At 43.0% G+C, this 18,796-nt stretch overlaps 1 protein-coding gene across 1 annotated transcript; it reads left to right on the top strand.

Moving 5' to 3' along the window:
- Positions 1-999: 999 nt before the first annotated feature.
- On the top strand, positions 1,000-11,943 carry LHX8 (LIM homeobox 8; the record flags this gene model as incomplete). Its single annotated transcript, XM_082053657.1, has 8 exons — positions 1,000-1,080; positions 1,353-1,511; positions 4,713-4,834; positions 6,248-6,468; positions 6,920-7,023; positions 9,915-10,010; positions 10,992-11,175; positions 11,867-11,943. The coding sequence occupies 8 exons, from the start codon at positions 1,000-1,002 to the stop codon at positions 11,941-11,943; spliced, it is 1,044 nt and encodes a 347-aa protein (XP_081909783.1).
- Positions 11,944-18,796: the final 6,853 nt, after the last annotated feature.

Genomic DNA, 18,796 nt, shown 5'->3' with positions numbered 1-18,796 from the left:
TTTGCTTTTACTGAGGCTCTGCAACGTGTCTTGCATCCATTGTCAGGCGGAGCTGAAACAAAGGGGGGGAAGATGGAAACATAACGACGAGTTTAATTAAAAACACCTGGCTTGTTAAATACGTACAGAGAAGCAGACACCCCGGTTATTTACCTCACCTGCGATGGACAAGCTGTTTTATTCTCCTGAAATGTTCCGAGAACATCAGCAGTATTTGGTCTGAGGGAACTCTGCAGGCAAGGTCTGTACTCATGGAAAAAGCGTGCTAGTAACCTACGGACCCCTCCGCTGAAAGAAACGTTCTCGTTTTCCGGGAGCTGTGGACGGCCAGCTCCCAGCACCCTCCGTCCACGGCGCGACCGAAGGCACTGATGTTAATTAGCAACATCCGTGGGCTTTCAGGCTTGATTTCAGAACCAGAGTAATGCCACGGCCCTTGGGCAGCTCAGATGTTCCTTTTTTAGCTTAATGAGAAAGGTTTTATCACGGGATCTTGGCGGCACGAGCAAGAGTAGAAGCAGCACAAACAGATTTAGGACTTGTGAGTCTAAACTACAGGAGTACGTTTGGGCTTTGAGTTTCAGCAGCGTGGAGAAACCTTTTCTGTTCACACGTACTCTCTCTTTCCGTCGAGTTTCTCTTCTTTGCTAATGCGGAGATGTAACTCCGATCTTTCTTTAGACTGGGACGGCGGGGGGCAAGCTGTGACAAACGATGAACGCAAACGGGGGGGATCCTTTGGGTTTTTTTCGTTGCTGTTTTGTTGTTGTTGGATTCTCCCCCTACCCCCCCGCCCAAACCCCGGCGCGGGCTCGCTGGCGGAGATGTCGCTCCCGCCATGCTCAGAAGGCGGGTTTTGTGCAGGAGGTGAGGCCAGCGAGGCAGGTCCACCCACTTGAAAACAAAACTTTTTTTCTTGCAGGCGCTGAGAGCAGAGACCTGGCGCGGGGTCCCCGGAGCCGCCTCGCCGCCCGCGCTGGTATGCGGTAGGGCAGGGCCATGTATTGGAAGAGTGACCCGATGTTCGTCTGCAGGCTGGAGGACAAGGATCTGCCCGCGCTCGGCGGCCCCTCGGAGAAGGTGCGCGGGGTGGCGGGCGAGCGCACCGGGAGCGGGTGGCGGCGCGGGGCGAGCGCGGCGCCGGTGCCCGGTGCGAAGGGGCGGCCGCTCCCCGCTCCAGTTCGGCGACCGCGGGTGCGACCCTTCCACTTGGCCCCGCGGAGAAACGCCGGTTCCTGTCGCGACCCTCCCCGGCGGGGTCCCGCAGGTGCCGGTAGAACGGCGACCGGGCGGCGCGGAGCTCCCCGGGGGTGGCCAAGCGCTGACCGCGGTCTCCGTGCGCTCCTCAGCAGGCGAGCCCCGCGGCGGCCGACGAGGACTCCTGCTCTTCCTCTGCCGCCCTGTCGCCCTCCTCCTCGCCGCGGTCCATGGCCTCGGGCTCCGGCTGCGCCCCCAGCAAGTGCGTGTGCAGCAGCTGCGGCCTGGAGATCGTGGACAAGTACCTGCTGAAGGTAAGAGCGCCCAGCCCGGCGCGTTTGCCCCGCGAGGCCCGCCGGGCTGCGGGACCGGCTCCCGCTGCGCCGAGGCCGCGGGGCCCGGGCTGCCCGGGGAGAGCTCGCCGGGGCGGCTGCGGCCGGCGGAGACGCTGGGCTCGGAGGAACCGGCCCCCGCATCCCTCTCCCGCCGCTTTCCCGCGCCGCTGTCGGCATCTGGTGGCACCGTCGCGGCTCAGCCCCTTCCCACCCGAACTGACGGGCCCGTCGGTTTGGCAGTGGGGCTGCTGCAGAAATAGGAGCATGTAGTAGTGAGAAGTTAATTGTAGGCACGTCTGTGCGATTCGGGCCTTAGAGGAAAACTGAATTGCTGCTTATGTTTCGGGTAACGTTTTTCTGGGCTGGGATTGTATTTTCTTGACGTGCTGTAGGAGAGAGTGGGGAAGAAAAGTAATGGTTCAGAACATAGATGACTTCCTTGTTGTGCTTTATTCTCCTGGTTAAGCTGTGGTGGTATGACCCATTTGTTATTAGTTAAAATAAATCTTTTAGTGTGATGTGAATCTCAAAGCAAAAAGTGCCTCTTGAGAAACCTGGAAATTAGTTAGTCCTGTAAAAGGTTTTCTAGTGATGTTCGTGAAGGAAGTGAGCTGTCTGCGCAGTGGTTTTCCTAGCCTTAACATTTAGGGCTGGGTAAGATCATTTAGAAAGGAATGAAAACATGTGACTTTAAATATAAAGGCTTAATATGGTTGGGAAGGGGGGCTATTTTCCTTTTGTATTATTGCCATTAAAACTGTCCTGGATCAGAATCTTGCCCTCCTTTCAAAAGCGAGATCAGACAACTATGTTAGAAGTTACTTGATTCTATTAGATGCAGCCTTTAATAAAGCCATTGTGTATCCTGAAAGTGAAAGTCGGTAACGCCGCTGCAAACACATCAGTGTTATTGTTAGATCATTTGCTTAAATCTCAGTTGGGTGAGAAGGTCAAAAGAACGTGTATGCTGGGCTGGGGTTCATTTAGAGCAGGGTGGCTGCAGGTGTGGGGGAGCTCCCACGTAGCTTTTGTTCTGGTAAATCCCGGCTGCCGCCTTTGCACCAAGCTGGACTGGTACACATAGTGCAGTGGGACTGGGAGCAGAGCGAACGTGAACTTTGTTCCAGTCCCTTTGACTCTGTGACATTTTGGTAGCTTATTTACCGATCGTTGCTGTTTCCTGTCTTGAAAAACTGCGATAATGTGGCTTGGGGCAAAACGTGTCTAAATGATTTAGCCTTAATTTTAAATTAGCTGTTACGGCTTCCTGTGCAAGCAGGAGAAAGGAATCTGTGCTGGTGAACTGGTGTCTTCCCGATGTCTAAATTAACGAGTGTAGACGGACGGCATCGAGTGGGACAAATATCCAAGCTGCTGATGGAGGGAGCAGAGAACGAACCCCCGAAGGGCGGGCGGGAGACTGTCGCTCCCGCTCGCAGAGCAGGCTGGCGGTGCGGGTCACGGTGCGGGAGCGTTCGGGGGGGGCCGCCCGGTACGGCCCGAATGTCGCTGCTGGCTCTGCCTGCCCTGCAGCCTCTTAAGAAATACCCGGGAGGATCAGTTTGGTGACAGCTGTTATCAACAGTTTCACATTACGCCGTGTGTAACCTTGTCAGTGTACGGGAAGGCGGCTGCCAACAAGGGCGAGAGTTGGGAGAGTGTTGGGCAACCGCAGACGGTGCTGGTGGGACCGAGGAACGGCTGAAACGGCAATTCCAGCGGGAGCGGCGGAGTCGGTACCGCACTGGCTCTGTGATTTGTCTGGCAGTGTTCTGATGAAAGGCATATCCTGGGTTATCTCAAATCTGCTGTTTTGCCATAGGCAATATTATGGGCTGCTTGGCATGAGATGAGAAATTGACTCAGGAAAAAAAAAAATTAAACTTACTCATTCTTTAGTTTCTAGAATTTTTCCTATGTGGCATGGGATTATTCAGAGGGTTATTACTTAGATTTTACAGTCACTGGGAGTCTTGGGTTTTCAAATAATTTTATTTGGCTGATGTGTGATGCACAATGTCTGCATGACAGAGTTCTCTTTGTAGCAATGAAGAAATGAAAATAATTGCACTTCATTTATTTGCCCCAAAATTATATGTGGGTTTTCAAAACTGCTGATTTCTACTGCTTTCCATGACTGTCTAGTTTCATGATGAATATTACATTAAAAAAAAAATTGTAGAATTTGCTATTAAAACAACTGCTGATATTTTGAAACTCTCAGTCCATTCACTAACTTTGCTTTAACGAAACCTGGCAAATTAAGATGTGGTTCATGGTGTGTTCTATTTGATGGACTTCTTTTTTTTTCTGCTTCAATACTCACATTTTAAAATTTCAAATCGCTTTACAAGGTTTGTTCTTTGTTAGGCAGGGCTTTTTACAGACTGGGAAATAAAAGTATGTAAGTTAGCTGCCTTCCCAAGGTCAGATGAGGCCAAATCTTGCTCTATTACTCTAATGCTATGAGAACAGAACCGGGCAGAAAATATCTATGTGAAACTTGAATCTCTTGCTTCCTCTTCTAGTGCTTTTAATTACAAGACCAAAAAAGCTTATTCTGAAGACCTCCATCAAATTAATTAACCCTTAATATGACATGCAGTTCTATAGGAAAAATTTTTTGCCTTGAAGATAAATTTTCCATGAATCATCATTGTGTAATTTTTGGCCTTGTCTGTATAGAATCATTTCAGTTGGAAAAGACCCTCAGGATCATCAAGTCCAACCATAACCGAATTCTAGTACTAACCCATGTCCCTAAGAACCTTGTCTAAATGTCTTTAAAACCCCTTCAGGGATGGTTGCACCCCTCTGCACTCCCTCTAGTATTTCAATGTCCTTCTTGTGATGAGGGGCCCCAAACTGAAGACGACAATATTCAAGGTGCGGCCCCACCAGCGCCAAGTACAGTGGCACAATCACTTCTCTGGTCCTGCTGGCCACGCTATTCCTGGTACCAGCCACGATGCTCTGGGCCTTTTTGGCCATCTGGGCACATGCTGGCTCGTGTTCAGCCACTGTCAATCAACACCCCCAGGTCCTTTTCTGTCAGGCAGCTCTGGGTACGGCTGGGAAAAAAATAGGCTTTGTAAATATGAAATATAGTATTGGTAGCTTTGTAAATATAGTATTGGTAGCACAAACACTGAGGGGTATTTTTCTTCTGTGTTTTTTCAGGTAAATGACCTCTGCTGGCACGTGCGTTGTCTCTCATGCAGCGTTTGCAGAACGTCTCTAGGAAGGCATACGAGCTGTTACATCAAAGATAAAGATATTTTCTGCAAACTTGATTATTTCAGGTATATTGTAACTGGAATATGATTTTATTAGATAACATGTTGCAATTGCTCGTTACTTTTCACTTAAGCTCAACTAAAATGCACATTTAGGCTCTTTGTTTTTTACTTGCTAGGTTTATTTTCAGTAGTTAAACCCTGACATTTCTCGCAAAGGGACTTGAGAAACCCCAAGTCTGTCTGATGTAACTACCTTGCGTCATCCCCTCTCGTATTATGTGTAGCTGCTGCCTTTATATAATAGTTTACTTGTGTATGCACAGGGGCCGGGGAAAAAAGGCAAGTGAGGGAAGCTGCCACAGTTAAGGTCAAGCTATTGTATGTGCAAAGAATCACCCTTCGATAATGTTGATTGAGAATACAAGTTGGTGTTGATATTATATCCAGTTTGGTCTAGCATTGCGCTGGTATGAGGCTTAAGGTGTATCACATGGAACTACAAAAACAACCCAGGACAAATCCTGTAATCCTTAAAAGAAGCTTTCAACGGTTATACCTTTCTGTGATCAGTTTGGTTTAGAACATGAACAATTATTCAAGATTAAAGTCTAAGCCTGTAAGGAGGGATATTATGTATTCCTACTGGCATTGAAAGTACTTATGATACAAAATCTTTGGTACAGAAAGCAGCAAAAAAAAATGTTGCTGTTAATTTTGTTGTGACTGCTGGACTTCCCCAGATTGAAGTATTTGTGAGATTCTCACCTGTGTAGCGGATGGATTACATCCAGTGAGTGAGTTTTGACACCAAAAGAAAGGGAGGAGGCAGGCTGAGCATTGTGAACTTCTGGAAAAACAAAGGTTTCTGGGACTTCAGAAAAAGAACTTTTGAGTCTGCAAAGATTTTCAGGACAAATTCTTATCTACATAATCAACATATCTTGGTGGCTAGTTTCCTCTTCAAAGAGAAATATTCTACTGTAGTAATGTAAATACTTGCAGATATTTGAATTTCTTTTAAAATCATAATGTGGTGGTAATTAAGGAAATAACTATGAAGATACAGGTTTTCCCCTTCTGCTGCTGGAGGGGACTGAATGATTAGTGAAGGATGATGTAGCTAAATGTAATAATTCAGACTACTGCTGGAGTAATGTGAAATATGTTTGAATAATTGGGAGAATTCTGAACGCAAAGTCAGCTGTTTCCATCTCCCACTCTCAGCTTTTTAGAGAGTACTTCTCTTTACAAAAGGAAAGCATATAGCAGTTAAGATGCTTCAGTTTTACTCTTTGCCTTATGGAAATATTAACTTCTGTAGGTCAATAGTGGTCTTGCTATTGGCTACAAACTTGCTGACTTTATTGCGATAAAAACAGGGGTACTCTGTCCCCTCCTTGCCCAGGTCTGGGCTGCGCTGCCCCGGCCCCTCTTGTGTCCCAAACGTGGTGTCCCCTGTGTGTGTCCCCTCCACAGGCGGTACGGCACCCGCTGTGCACGCTGCGGCCGCCACATCCACGCCACGGACTGGGTGCGCAGGGCCAAGGGCAACGTGTACCACCTGGCGTGCTTCGCCTGCTTCTCCTGCAAGAGACAGCTGTCCACTGGCGAGGAGTTCGCGCTGGTGGAGGAGAAGGTGCTCTGCAGGGTGCATTACGACTGCATGTTGGACAACCTGAAAAGAGAAGTTGAAAATGGTAACATGCTGCTTTTGTTAAGAACTATGTTTGTGGTTTAGTTTTAATTAAATTGTTGGGGTTTATTTCATCTTCCTTATTAAGAGATAATTACTTAGCTTTACTAGGGCTGGAAGCACAGGTTCTTGAATTAAAATAATGTGCAAATTATTGGATGTTTTAATTTTTTTTAAGTTTGTATAACTTGTTTTCTGTCCTAAGGAAAAGAAAGCAAGAGCATATCTAGTTGATACAATATGTGGGATCTATTCCTTCCCTCACTTGCAAGGGAGTCACTTGGGGCATAATGGGTAATAGTGCCAGATGAGTTTAACTTTGAACAGAATATGGCTTTTTTAAAGCTGAAACTCAGCTGGTCAGGTACTGTTAGTCATTGTTGGAGGACAGTCTGACTTACAAATAACATTGTTTTGAATATTTAGCAGACATTGTTTTCTTTTTAACGCTTCAGGTAATGGGATTAGTGTGGAAGGAGCGTTGCTAACAGAACAAGACGTTAATCATCCAAAACCAGCAAAAAGAGCTCGGACCAGCTTCACAGCAGATCAACTCCAGGTAGAGGCAGCGATAAAAACTTGCATAGTTCAGGTTTATGCAGGACAAGGGTGCTGAACTGATAGGAAATTGGATGCATGTGGGGGGAAAGAAAAAGCTTGTGTGCTTTATACTATTTCATAAACTATCAAGACACAGCATGTTTCTGGAATTGTTTGTTAGCTTCAGCAGTTTAATATGAAATAGTTACTCTTCAAGTTTTTTATTTCCCTGGGGGCAGACAGTAATTCTGCAGAGTGGAAACAAAAAGGTTGTTCTATTTTGATTGCTCAGTGAAATCTATTTAATCAGGCATTTATATCGCTACACATAATAAAGACAAAATATTTCTAGAATTATGTAATGTGAAGAGTTGTTCTAAAGATGGGTGCTGTGTGTGATTTCAAGACATTAACGGGTTGGGACTTTGAATTTTATTGTAATGCACAATAAGGGCTGCAAAAAATTTTGTTCTCAGAACAGGTAAGTGTCGTGGGCTCCTGTTCATATTGACATGAATGCAGGCTGACTCCTGGCAATGACTGTTTCTTGTGTTGCTTTGGTTTATAGAGAAGATGGGAATAGTTGCACACTTACTGATTTTTCCCTTTCTCCTCCTAAGATGGTTGTCCTCAATACTTGCTTTTTAGATCATATGTTATAATTTTGACTACACTTGTGTACACCAGGGAGAGAGACTATCAACAGGGCTCACCTTTGCTTTCCTTCCTTTTCCTCTCCCACCCCTTCCAAAATGCTTCACGTGCTGGTTTCCTCAAAGTGTCTTTGAGGTTTATCTGTTAAAAGTATACTAAAGTCATTATAGTCTGGGTGTCGTATTTCAAAACCTAGCTTCAGCATTTAATGCTACATTTTGGGGGGGGTGGGGGCAGATAAAAACCTGCACTTCACAGAGCTGGCTGGAACGTAATGCAGGAAAAGCGCATTTGAAGTACTTGGCAGCAATTCTTGTACCGTCCAATTTGTTCTTGAACATGTGTTGTTGCAGTATGTTTTTCCAATATTCCCTTATACTGGCTCAGTTCTGCTCCTCCCCATGGCCAGGACTGAGGGAAGAGGGATGTGTAGGGAGCCTGGAAGTGCCAGATGGAAGCCTGTCCTGGAGGGAGGGGGATTGCGTGCATCTGCTCAGCTTTCCAGGCTTCTTGTCATGCTGCCACCTCGGCAAGGGTTAGCTCTGGGCTGCTTCTAATAGGAATTATTACACCCTCTGGATCACCACTTCATTAAATCAGCTTTCTGGGGAAGAACACCCTGACTAGGGCCAGCTCCCCATGAAAGGGTAGTGGTGAGACCAGATTTAGAGGTTTTAACCTGTAAAGAGAAGGAAGCGGCAGCTTTCTGCCTAATCCTAGCTCTGCACCCACACTGCCAGTCTTTGAATTTCTGGTCACATATGGTCACTACATTGTTTGTTTTCCACTCTTAGCCTGAGTTTTGATCTATTGGCTTGCTCTCTTTTTGTTTGTGGTGAAGCAGTTGAGAAAAGCTAAAGTTGGGATGTAGTAACACATTGAGGCGTTTAAGCAGTGCTATGTAACATGGCATGTGGCTGTTCAAAGCTTAGTTTGCTATTTTGACCATGGCTGGAGACAGAATGTGTTGTTAACACAAACCAAGCATATTAGCAATAATCTGGTAAGGGCACAGAGCAAGGGCAATGGACATCAAAGTCAAACTTCTGCAAAAGGGAACGTTTTTCCAGCAGTAGCTGAAGGGGGCATAGCCCCGGCCATCAGGGTAGGAATGGAATTCAGGGCTTCTTCCCATTTGCTGTCACTGAAACTTCCATGTTCCCCTCCTTCCCTGTTGTAAATAGATGGTAACCTACTTCAGCAGCTGTTTGAGGTCTTGGGGCATCTTATTTGATGGTCCTTGTTATTTTCTCCATGCATATCTCTGTGCCCATCCTTGTTGCTGGTATAAAACTTCCAGCAGGAGAAGCCTCAGAGGGGTAAGTGCCTGTCCGAGTGTCAGCACGCAGTGACACACCTCATGAAGGACTTGTACAAAAGGGTGTCCATGCTTTCTGATGTCTTTGCATGACACAGTAGGACAGTAAGTAGTTTCACTGTTTCTGAATGTGGAGAGGAGTCTGAATCTTCAAAGATGAGCCAGGCAAAATTTGCAGATCATCAATGGTCAAAACCCAGAAATTAGAAACTACAGTTTACTAAGTTGCTGAAGATACTCTGTAGAAACCCATAAAGCCTTTCTTAAATAAGGTGAGTTCCCACAGACTCTAAAACTGTTCAGGATGCAGGCCAAGTTGACATCTACTTCCTCTAAAAAATGCAACTCATATCCTAATGATAAGTGTTCACTTCAGTTTTCTGTAAATATATTAGTAAATTGTTTCTGTAAAAACAACTATGTAGTGCAGGTCAGCCAAGGGGGAGCGTCCATGTTCTGCAGGTTGGTTGGAGGTAGATGAGGCACAAAGTGCAGCTGCAGAGAAGGTCGAGCTGCTCACATTACACAAGGTGTTCATATAACCGACAGGTTCAGTGGTGGATCAGAGCTCATTCCCTCCTTGCACTGCGTGCTGTGCTCTGCTCTTCTCTTTATAAAGCATGTTTGAATCACGTTGCGGGGCCTTTTCTCGCACAGGCTGTTTAAATCATAATGGCACCTCCATTTTTTACTACTGCCAAGCAGAATTCACTTATTTCATTTCTGGTAAATGTCTCAGCTCAGTTAAGCGTAATAAGGGGCTTGTGTTTTGGCTTTGTGGATTTTTTTTTTTTTCCTTCAGTGTATTTGGGACTGTCTGTGATTGGTGATTACAACAGCTCCCTGAAAACAGACCAGGAGCAGGACCACGATGTGAGAGGAGTATCTGCTGCTCTAGGGCTGTGCACAAACTGCCATCTCCCATTTTGCCTTCTCAGGTTATGCAAGCACAGTTTGCTCAGGACAACAACCCAGATGCACAAACGCTTCAGAAACTGGCAGAAAGAACAGGCTTGAGCAGGCGTGTTATACAGGTAGCTGTGCACGTTACTTGACTAACAAAGCTGGGTACTCATCCATTGGAAAGGCTTAATTCTCTTCATGTAGTTACTGTGAGGTGGAAAAAGATCTAATCTGGAAATTTTATCACAACTTCAGACAACTTCCTTAGTCAAAAACAGGTCTAGAACAAATGTGTTAATTGGAAAACTTGCTGTATTTCTCTGACACTTCATGTGGAGGATTAATAATCTTCCAGAAAGAAACTTCTCAGCCTAAGCAGTATAGAAATTGGCACTAGGTTCTTCTAAAGAAAAAAATTCTGACTTTAATAGTCTGTTTTTAATACCAGCATTCTTTTCAAAAATGGCTTTGCGGTGTGACATGTTAGGAGTAAGTGAATATCTAGTGATCTATTCTGGAGAACAAAGTTGAAATACATACCCATGCCATCCAAAACTGAGAGAATCACAGACTTAGAGTCTTTGCTTGAGGATGTCTCTCAGCAAACAATACGTGCATGCTGTTTTTATACATTAAGATGGATTTTTGTATACTTATATGTTTATATAAATAAAAATAACTTTGTGGTTCCCTTAGCTCATTCTAGCCTGTAAGATTGACAGTATTTATGTAGAAATGAGGTATCTGGCAGCTGTCATAAAGCCCTAAATTAAAAGAAAAAAAAGGAAGCTTGTACACTTCTCAATGTAAACAGTGGGTATCCTGTGAAAAATGTGCTTGGCTGTCAGCAGTGTCCAGGCACGGGGTGTCTGTGTCTGCTCCATGCCCAGGGAGATGCTGCCCCCAGGGGCTCACAGCCCCTCGCCCTGCATGTCCCCATGGGCTGGAGGCACCGCGTAGACTCAGAATTAACGCTTCATCTGAACTGTTATGTTAAGGGCTGAACTAACTAACTGAATCCAGCCCAAGTTAGAACTCTGAGGGTTTTATTATGCTAATGTTGAAACAGATTGCAATCTATCAACACGATGTAAATTTTCCCCCCTTTTCAGGTGTGGTTTCAAAATTGCAGAGCACGCCATAAGAAACATGTTAGTCCTAATCATTCATCTACTGCTCCTGTCACAGCAGTTCAGCCCTCCAGGCTGTCTCCACCTATGTTAGAAGAAATGGCTTACTCTGCCTACGTACCCCAGGACGGGACCATGCTGACTGCTCTGCACAGCTATATGGATGGTGGGTACAACAGTCTTGCATGTTCAAGTAAAATCGTTATTGACTCTGGCAAGAACAGTTACCAAGTATAGGTTAAATAATCTTAATGGATTTTTAATTTTATTATTGTAACAGAATATCTTAATGGTGTCTGTGTTCTCTACATCTCCCAAGAAGTGTGCCTCCTCGAGCAGTGGCCCTTCACTGAAGGTCTGGGTGTGAAGACCACTTCTTGTGCTTCCTCCAGACTTTGAATACTAGTAATAAGAAATCAAACCCTTTTAAAGACAACCATGCCACTTAAAAAAATAATACATCATTTACTATTTACCAACCTGGCTCTTACCCAGAGGACCATAGATACGTTCAATCCAGCAGCTTCACCAAAAACTGCAGCTTCCCTTCACAGTAATGCATGTGGTGGTGGGACCCTGGTGGTCAGAAGTCTGTTCTGGTCATTGTGTGTCTTGTGACCCAGCAAGTCAACAACTTTGGCTCACATTTGTGGTGAGGAGAGGTGCTGAATTCTGGGAGCAGACCCAGACTGAGCTGGGTGTGTGGGGCTGTGGTAGAGTGTGGGTGCTGGGGGGGAGAAGGGAGTGTGCTGCAGGGTTTTGGGACCAGGGAACTACTATTACCTGGTGGGATTTACTGCTTGTCATCTCTTTCTATGTCTGATGAAGCTGACTGGTCAATATTTCTGGTTTTGCAGCTCATTCACCTACAGCTCTTGGACTCCAGCCTTTGCTCCCTCATTCCATGACACAGCTGCCGCTCAGTCACACCTAATTCCTTCTGGCAGGGATATAAGCTATTGTAACCTGAAGACATTTATTGTGTATTAAAAATATCATTGGAAAGATATTAATGTTAACTTTTTATTTAACATCTAAAGCATTTTCAAGATCATTTTTGCTGCCCAGGTATGTAAGTATATTTAGCCTGAAAGACACTTTTATGAATTCTGCATAAATAACTATTACATTGTTTACAAGCCTTATGAAACACCTTTTTGTATTGTCTGGAAGTAGTCCGCTCTAGTTATGTGTGTGTTAATTTATTTGTCATCAAAAGAGCACTTTGCCTAAAAGAAAGGACTGACAATTGTGCAAAATGTTTACAATTCTTTGTGAAATTGTAGTTTATCATTAGTTTGTATCTGTAAGTTATTGCTAAAAGTATTACCTGTATTTGAGTTGTATACAGCCTATATGTTAAAGCTTATTTCTGTGAGTTTACAAAAATAAATTTTGGTTGCAAATAATTTCAAAATGAACTGAATAAAGTTTCTGCTGTAGCATGCCAAGCAAAAATGTTGTGGTGTTTATGGCTGAACTGTGATCATTTGTCAAGTGTTTAATTTGAATCTTCAGGTTTGAGAGAAGGTCCCTGGCATACTTAGGTACATTACACCAAACTCTTTCAGGAGCGTTCATATCCTTCCCAATTGATTTTTAAAATAATTTGATGGGCTTAGATGGCTCATGAAACACCCCAAATAGGTACAACTTCACAGTAAGTATATGCAAAACATGCTGCTCCTGAGGGTGCACACCTGGGGCAGGAAATGGTGAATTTGTTGGATAGTTTTTTAACTGTGATTGAAGTTTGCAAGTGGAGGACCTGAATTTGCATCTGCCTTTAACATTTTGAATTTTTACTGCTTCAGAGTCTGTTTTATTCCACAGTTTTGTCTTGTGATTTTTTTATTTAAGCAGGATAGTAACTAGTATGCGATGCTTAAACAGAGTCTCCATTTTTAAAGTAAAATCTAGTTCAGTATTTTAAGTGACCTGTATCAAACTACACATATGAACAGAGACTGGAATTCAGTCAAATGCACAAAAGTCTGCTGTGTTTTAAACTGCGAATGTGCTAAGACTTAATTACAAAGCACTGATTTGATGGACAAAGGCTAGTGCAGACTATCAATTCAAATTTTTTGTTTTCCTCCTCTTCACAGATTAGTTTATTTCCAGGATTTAAGATGGGTACATCCCATTTGTGCACCTAAACTTGCATCAGAAGGAAATGGTACTTTTGAAGGTGTGTGTCCATGCCCCTTTTTTGTCTCCCACCTATGAGCTTTTGTCTTCTACTCTGCAATTTTTAACTGTCCTGGTCAAACCATTTCAACATGGGAGAGTTAGTGTTCTCCCTCCCCCCATGAACAGAAGATGACTTTTGAAAGCATAACATTAATGACAAGCTCTGAATGATTCAAGTTCCATGAGTTAAATGTTGGCACTGCTGCTCACAGGTGCCTGAGCTCATCTCAGCAGCAAAAGCAATCACTTGTGCTCGTGTGGTGCTTTGTTGAGGCTGATCTTATCCTCACACACCTTTTTCACAGAACACTCCGAAGACATGAAGTGTTGTGGAACTTGACTGACTTGACATTTTATTCTAACATAGCTAACCTCTTAGCAAAATATTCCAGGTGGAATACTGAATTCAGTATGGCATTTTAGTACCTAAGTTAGCTTCCCTGCATGCATATCAGAAGACAAACTGGCTTTTGTGCATTTGTTGGATCTGATATGCAAGTAGGGCAACTGTACTGCTGAAGTTTTAGCAGTTAAATGCTGAATAATGCTAATTTAGATCTGAATGTAATTTGGGAATTTAAAATACAGTTCAGTTGTCTTGTTTTAAAATGAGATTTGACTTGCAACAAGTCCATCTAAATAAAAGTAGTTATTCACTGTAATATAAAGGGCTAAGCAGCTTCAGGTTGCCTGAAACAATGTCTAAGCTTATTTATGAAAGATCCCCTTCTGTTCAGTTCCAAAGTCAGTGCAGGAATAAACTAAATGAGGAACAATTTTCCCATTTTCCTATGAAAATAGGAAGCAGGAGAATTCAATTTTGCTACTGTGAATGCTTGAGCAGCTTTTTTAAGTGCAGCTGGGAGAAAGTTGACTTGAAAATAAGGAGCTCCAGGCGAGGATCTGGACTTTAGTCTTCCCTTTGAGCAGGTGAGAGCTGCACACTGGCTGATTCCAGCTGTTTGCAGCTGGGGCTGGCTGTGGGAAACTGAGGCAGCCTTAGTCTGTGCTCAGCTGAAGCTGCTGCAGCCTGACCTGCAGGTTCAAATACTTGTCTTGGTCTCCTGGTTGTGCATGGCCTTGTGCTTGTGACTTTGCTGAGCTCCTCTGACCCTGGAGCCATCCTTACTGCTTCTTGCTGTTCGAAGGAGTAACTTGGGTATTGCCGAGCTGAGGACTTTGTTTCCAGTAAGAGAATGTGATCATAGATACAGCACAAACGTGTATGCTGAGTCAGAACCTTTTAGACTGCACAGGCTCTGTTAAATTGAAATGTTGTGTGAAACTAGTCTATGAAATAAATTTATCTAGACACCCTGCTTAAAAGCGATCTGTCTTGAGCAGAGAGCAGTACAGAACCTTGCCTGGTGCTCTGCTGTGTGGTTGCTTTTGTGGATAACTGCATTTGAAATCTATTCCCTCTGATCTCGAGGCATTTAGCCTACAAGGTAGGATGATCATACAGCACTTGCTAATACTTTCAGTGTAACATATCTTAAGAAATCCAAAATGGAACTAATGATGCAAATACTCTGCATCAAGAGGCTCTCAAAGGAAGAAGTATCACTAAAAAATGTTGTGTCTCAAAAGTACTGTGAGAAGACCGGCTTTTGATTTCCGCTCCTTTTCTCCATCCTTCCCTAACCTGTTTAACCAACACAAGTTGGGGCTGGCTCATGTATTATTGTGATTGAACAAGTAACTTCACTGCCAAATAAAACTTAAAATTTATCATATTCAACCTGCTGTAGGAGGAGGGAGGGAGAAATATAGATGAAAAATACCCTCCTAGTGCAAACTCCACAGAATCTCTAAAGGATGTCTGTCTCCTCATTATCTAGAAATTGGTAGTATTTCAGTTTGCAGACTAAAGAAATAGTCTATTGCTACAGCATCTTCGAGATCTTTTAGAAATATTTCAAACTCTGCAATTAAATACTGGAACTTAGATGTTTTGAAATTCCAGCTATTCTCTGCAAATGTGGAGTTGTGTTCATATAAATATAAACCTGAAAAGTACTTGGGCATTCTCTAGTCTGCTTGTTATCCCAAGGCACAGTGAAATATCTTAGCTACTGCTAATGGAGATGTTTGACTAATCTGATCTTAAATGTCTCCAATAGTAGACATTTTTACAGACTCTGTGGGAAATCTGGCACTTTATTAGGGGAAGGAAAAAAAAGTCTTCTCCTCCCTGCCAAACAAACGTGATTCATCAAGTTTTTCATAGCAAGTCGTATTTTCTAATAGTTTCCATGCTGTTTTTTTTTGGTCCATCTTCTGGGAGCACAAATCTCTGCTTTAGTCAAGCCAACCAATGGTCAGCAGGTGATGAGGACACATAGGTTGCTCGTTGCTGTGTTCAGGGTTGGGATGGCTTTTCTTCTGATAATGCTCCACACTCTGTTTGGGAGCAGCTGTTACCTTGTCTCCTGTTTGCCATTCTCTGTAGATTATTGCAGCCTGGGCAAGTGGCTTCTATTTTACCGCACTGAATTTCACCCCGCTTCTTTCTTACTATTTCTCAAAGTTTTCTCACTAATTTTGAATTCCAGTTCTGAGCTCCCCAGTACTAACTCACTAAGAATCTCTCTCTTCTGTCACCCAGGCAGTTAACTAAAATACTGACTAGAACCTGCTCCTTGGGTAATTCCATTGTTCAAACAGGAGAATGTATTTTGTGAACTGCTTACAACAACTTTTTTTCCCAAGTTTTCTGTCCTAGGTTATTTCCCTCCCTTGTACAGGTCACAATCTGACATAAGCATCTTCCTGACCACAGCACAGCTGTGTATCTGCTGTAGCCCCATCCTCGCTGCACTGGTGACAGGGACACCAAGCCCGGGATCCCCAGCACTGCTGTCCGCCAGTGGGTGGTTCCACATTGCTGATCGATTCTACCCACAGCTTTCATCAGGAAAATGTGTGCACTGGAGCATAAAAAACTTTGCAAGTTCAAAAATTTATGTTATTTTATTTCTGTATATTACTGCTGTTGCTATTTAACTTTTAAGTTGTGCTCATTTTACAATTAAAAATAAGCAACTAGACTTGTCATACAAGTCACTAATGGCAAGCTTTTTCAAAACAGTGATTTCTATTGATCATTAGTTTAAAAGAAGAGCAGAAAAGAAAACCTGAACTTGTTCAGTTAATTTCTGAAAATCCACAGCTCCTTAGGAGTGGCTGAATCTCTAGAATAGTGACATCTAGGGACAGAGAAAGATAGTACAAGATTAATCAGAAAAGCAGCACAAAGCGCCTCTAAGTTGTTGATAAATTGATTTACTCTGAAGTACATGTTTGCACACTTTAAATCTCCTATTTCATTTTAGAATATAATGAATAGTTATTGAAAAGATACCAATCTGTTAACTCTCACACATTCTTGGGTAGAACACGAGAGGACAGGACACTGTAGTGGGTATGTACTGTACTACTGTGTGTTTTTAACCAGCTTTAATACATGGTACTGGAATGCAATTCTGACAGTTTGATAGAATAACCTTCTCTTGTCTTCTGTAGCTATCCTGGTTTCAAGCAGAATAGTTTTCCTTTTCGTTATAAGACGATACCTTTTCAGTTCTAGGTAAGGTTGTAACTCTCACCCTGTTCAGAAATGCTGAGTCCAGAGTGTTTTCTGAGCAAGGTAGCGATCCTGCAGCAGCTCTGTTCCTGGTACTCAGCATGTGCTTTCATTAATCACTTAGATTTGGAAAAGCAGGTGTGTTTGTGATTATGTTGCTTAGAACACTGTAATCTCAAATTCCGGAGTTCTACATTTTATATAAGAACACCACTTCAAAATTCTTTCCAGATTTTTCCAGTAAGTCTGGTAGTAACAACTGCGATACAAGTATATCATGGCTATTTTTCTCTCCTGTGGGGAAAAGGATTACTGTAGACTGATATGCAGTACAAACTGAAGCTAAAGGAAAAGACTTACTGAGTCATCCTTAGTTCTTCCATGTATGCTTTATATAAATGCTTTAAAAACATCATAATTTTATATATGTGTGTGTGGATGTGTGTGCAGTTTCTTTTCTCTGTGGTTTGTGCTTTGAAGTGTACTCATTTCATGTGTTACCTATAGCTGTAAAGCCCTGAGGCTAAAAGAAAGAACAATGAACCAAGCATTCACTCTTTTGGTTGAAATAGTTGACTGAAGTGTGATGTAAGATGTGAGCTTTGCAGTATTTAATCGTTACCAGGATTAGCAGCACAGGTGGAGTAACCACAGTCTGGCTCTCTCTCCATCATTTGTCTCCTAGTGCTTCTCTTTTCTACTCCTTCTCATTTTGGGTTTTCCCCACACACATAAGCACACAGCAGATCAGCAGTAGTGCTGGGAAAAGACCTCATAACTGCATTTTCTACCTAAAATTGCACATTCCTATGTTTACACATCTCTCCCTGGACTTCATCCCACTCCTTTCACAAAGAGGTTTTCCCTGTTGGGCACATACATGACTGTATCAGCTCCCCTGTGGACACTGCTGGTGGCTTTGGGGTTTTTTTGGGTGTTGGTTGGGTTTTGGGGGGTGTTTTTGTGGTTGGTTGGTTTTTTAAGCCTTCTCACATCTCAACACAAACCAATCACACCCCCACCCCCAAATTATATCATTTGACAGCTGCCATCACAAACTGCACCAGTGTTACTTCCCAAGTGCACTCCTGGGACACAGCTCTCTCCTGCTCCAGACCTCCTACAAAGTTTATTACTGAACTATGGGAAATCTAGAACAAGCAACAGTTACACCAGTGTATAAAAAGGTACACATTTTTTTCTATTTTAAAATTAAGCCATTGCCTTCAAAAGATGGCTACTCCATTTAAATAAATAATACCCTAAAATATATTGATTTTTTTTTTTTTTTTAATGTGAGTTAACCGGTCATCCAAGAAAGCTAATAATGAAAATATTATTTAAATAGGATGTAAGCCATAATTTGCTGAGTGTGGGAACAACTAACAGCCATGTTTTTTACTATTCTCAGAAAACAGCAGCAGAAATACTAGCGTTCCGATAACATGGATACAGGCACTTGCACAAAATAAAATGTTAAGACAAAAAACCCTTGTATGTATGTGGTGCATAGTTAATTTGTATAAATGTTACATTTCAATATACATTTTGATCTTTGCTGTCTCTGCAGGAATTTGTTCAGGCATCTGGGTAGTGGACTAAAATGCCAAGACACTCCACAGGGTATGTTGAAACACGCAGTTACGAGTCTCTTGTCATGACATCAGTTCAGAAAGAGTTGCCACTGCTGGGCACCAAGACTAATATTAACCCCAGAGACATAACATCTAGGTTTTTAAGCTCCACTAACCCAGAACCACTACAGCTGAGTATTATACTCTGATTTGTTAAACTGTTTAAGGCTATTGTTATCGTTCCCACAAAATAACCCTCTCGTGAGCTTTGTCATACCAATATGGTGATGCTATTCAAGTACTTAATATTTCTGTAAGAGTCTGGAGCTGCATAAACAGAAAAACCCCTCCAAACCAGTAAAGTAAAATTGAACTACAAATAAACCCCCCACTTTTGACATTATGATTTGGAGCAAATTAGGTACGCAACCTTC

The sequence above is a fragment of the Streptopelia decaocto genome, assembly GCF_964273445.1.
Source record: "Streptopelia decaocto genome assembly, chromosome: 5".
NCBI lineage: Eukaryota > Metazoa > Chordata > Aves > Columbiformes > Columbidae > Streptopelia > Streptopelia decaocto.
The sequence above is the reverse complement of the archived record's forward strand: the minus strand, read 5'-3'. Positions and strand labels throughout refer to the sequence as shown.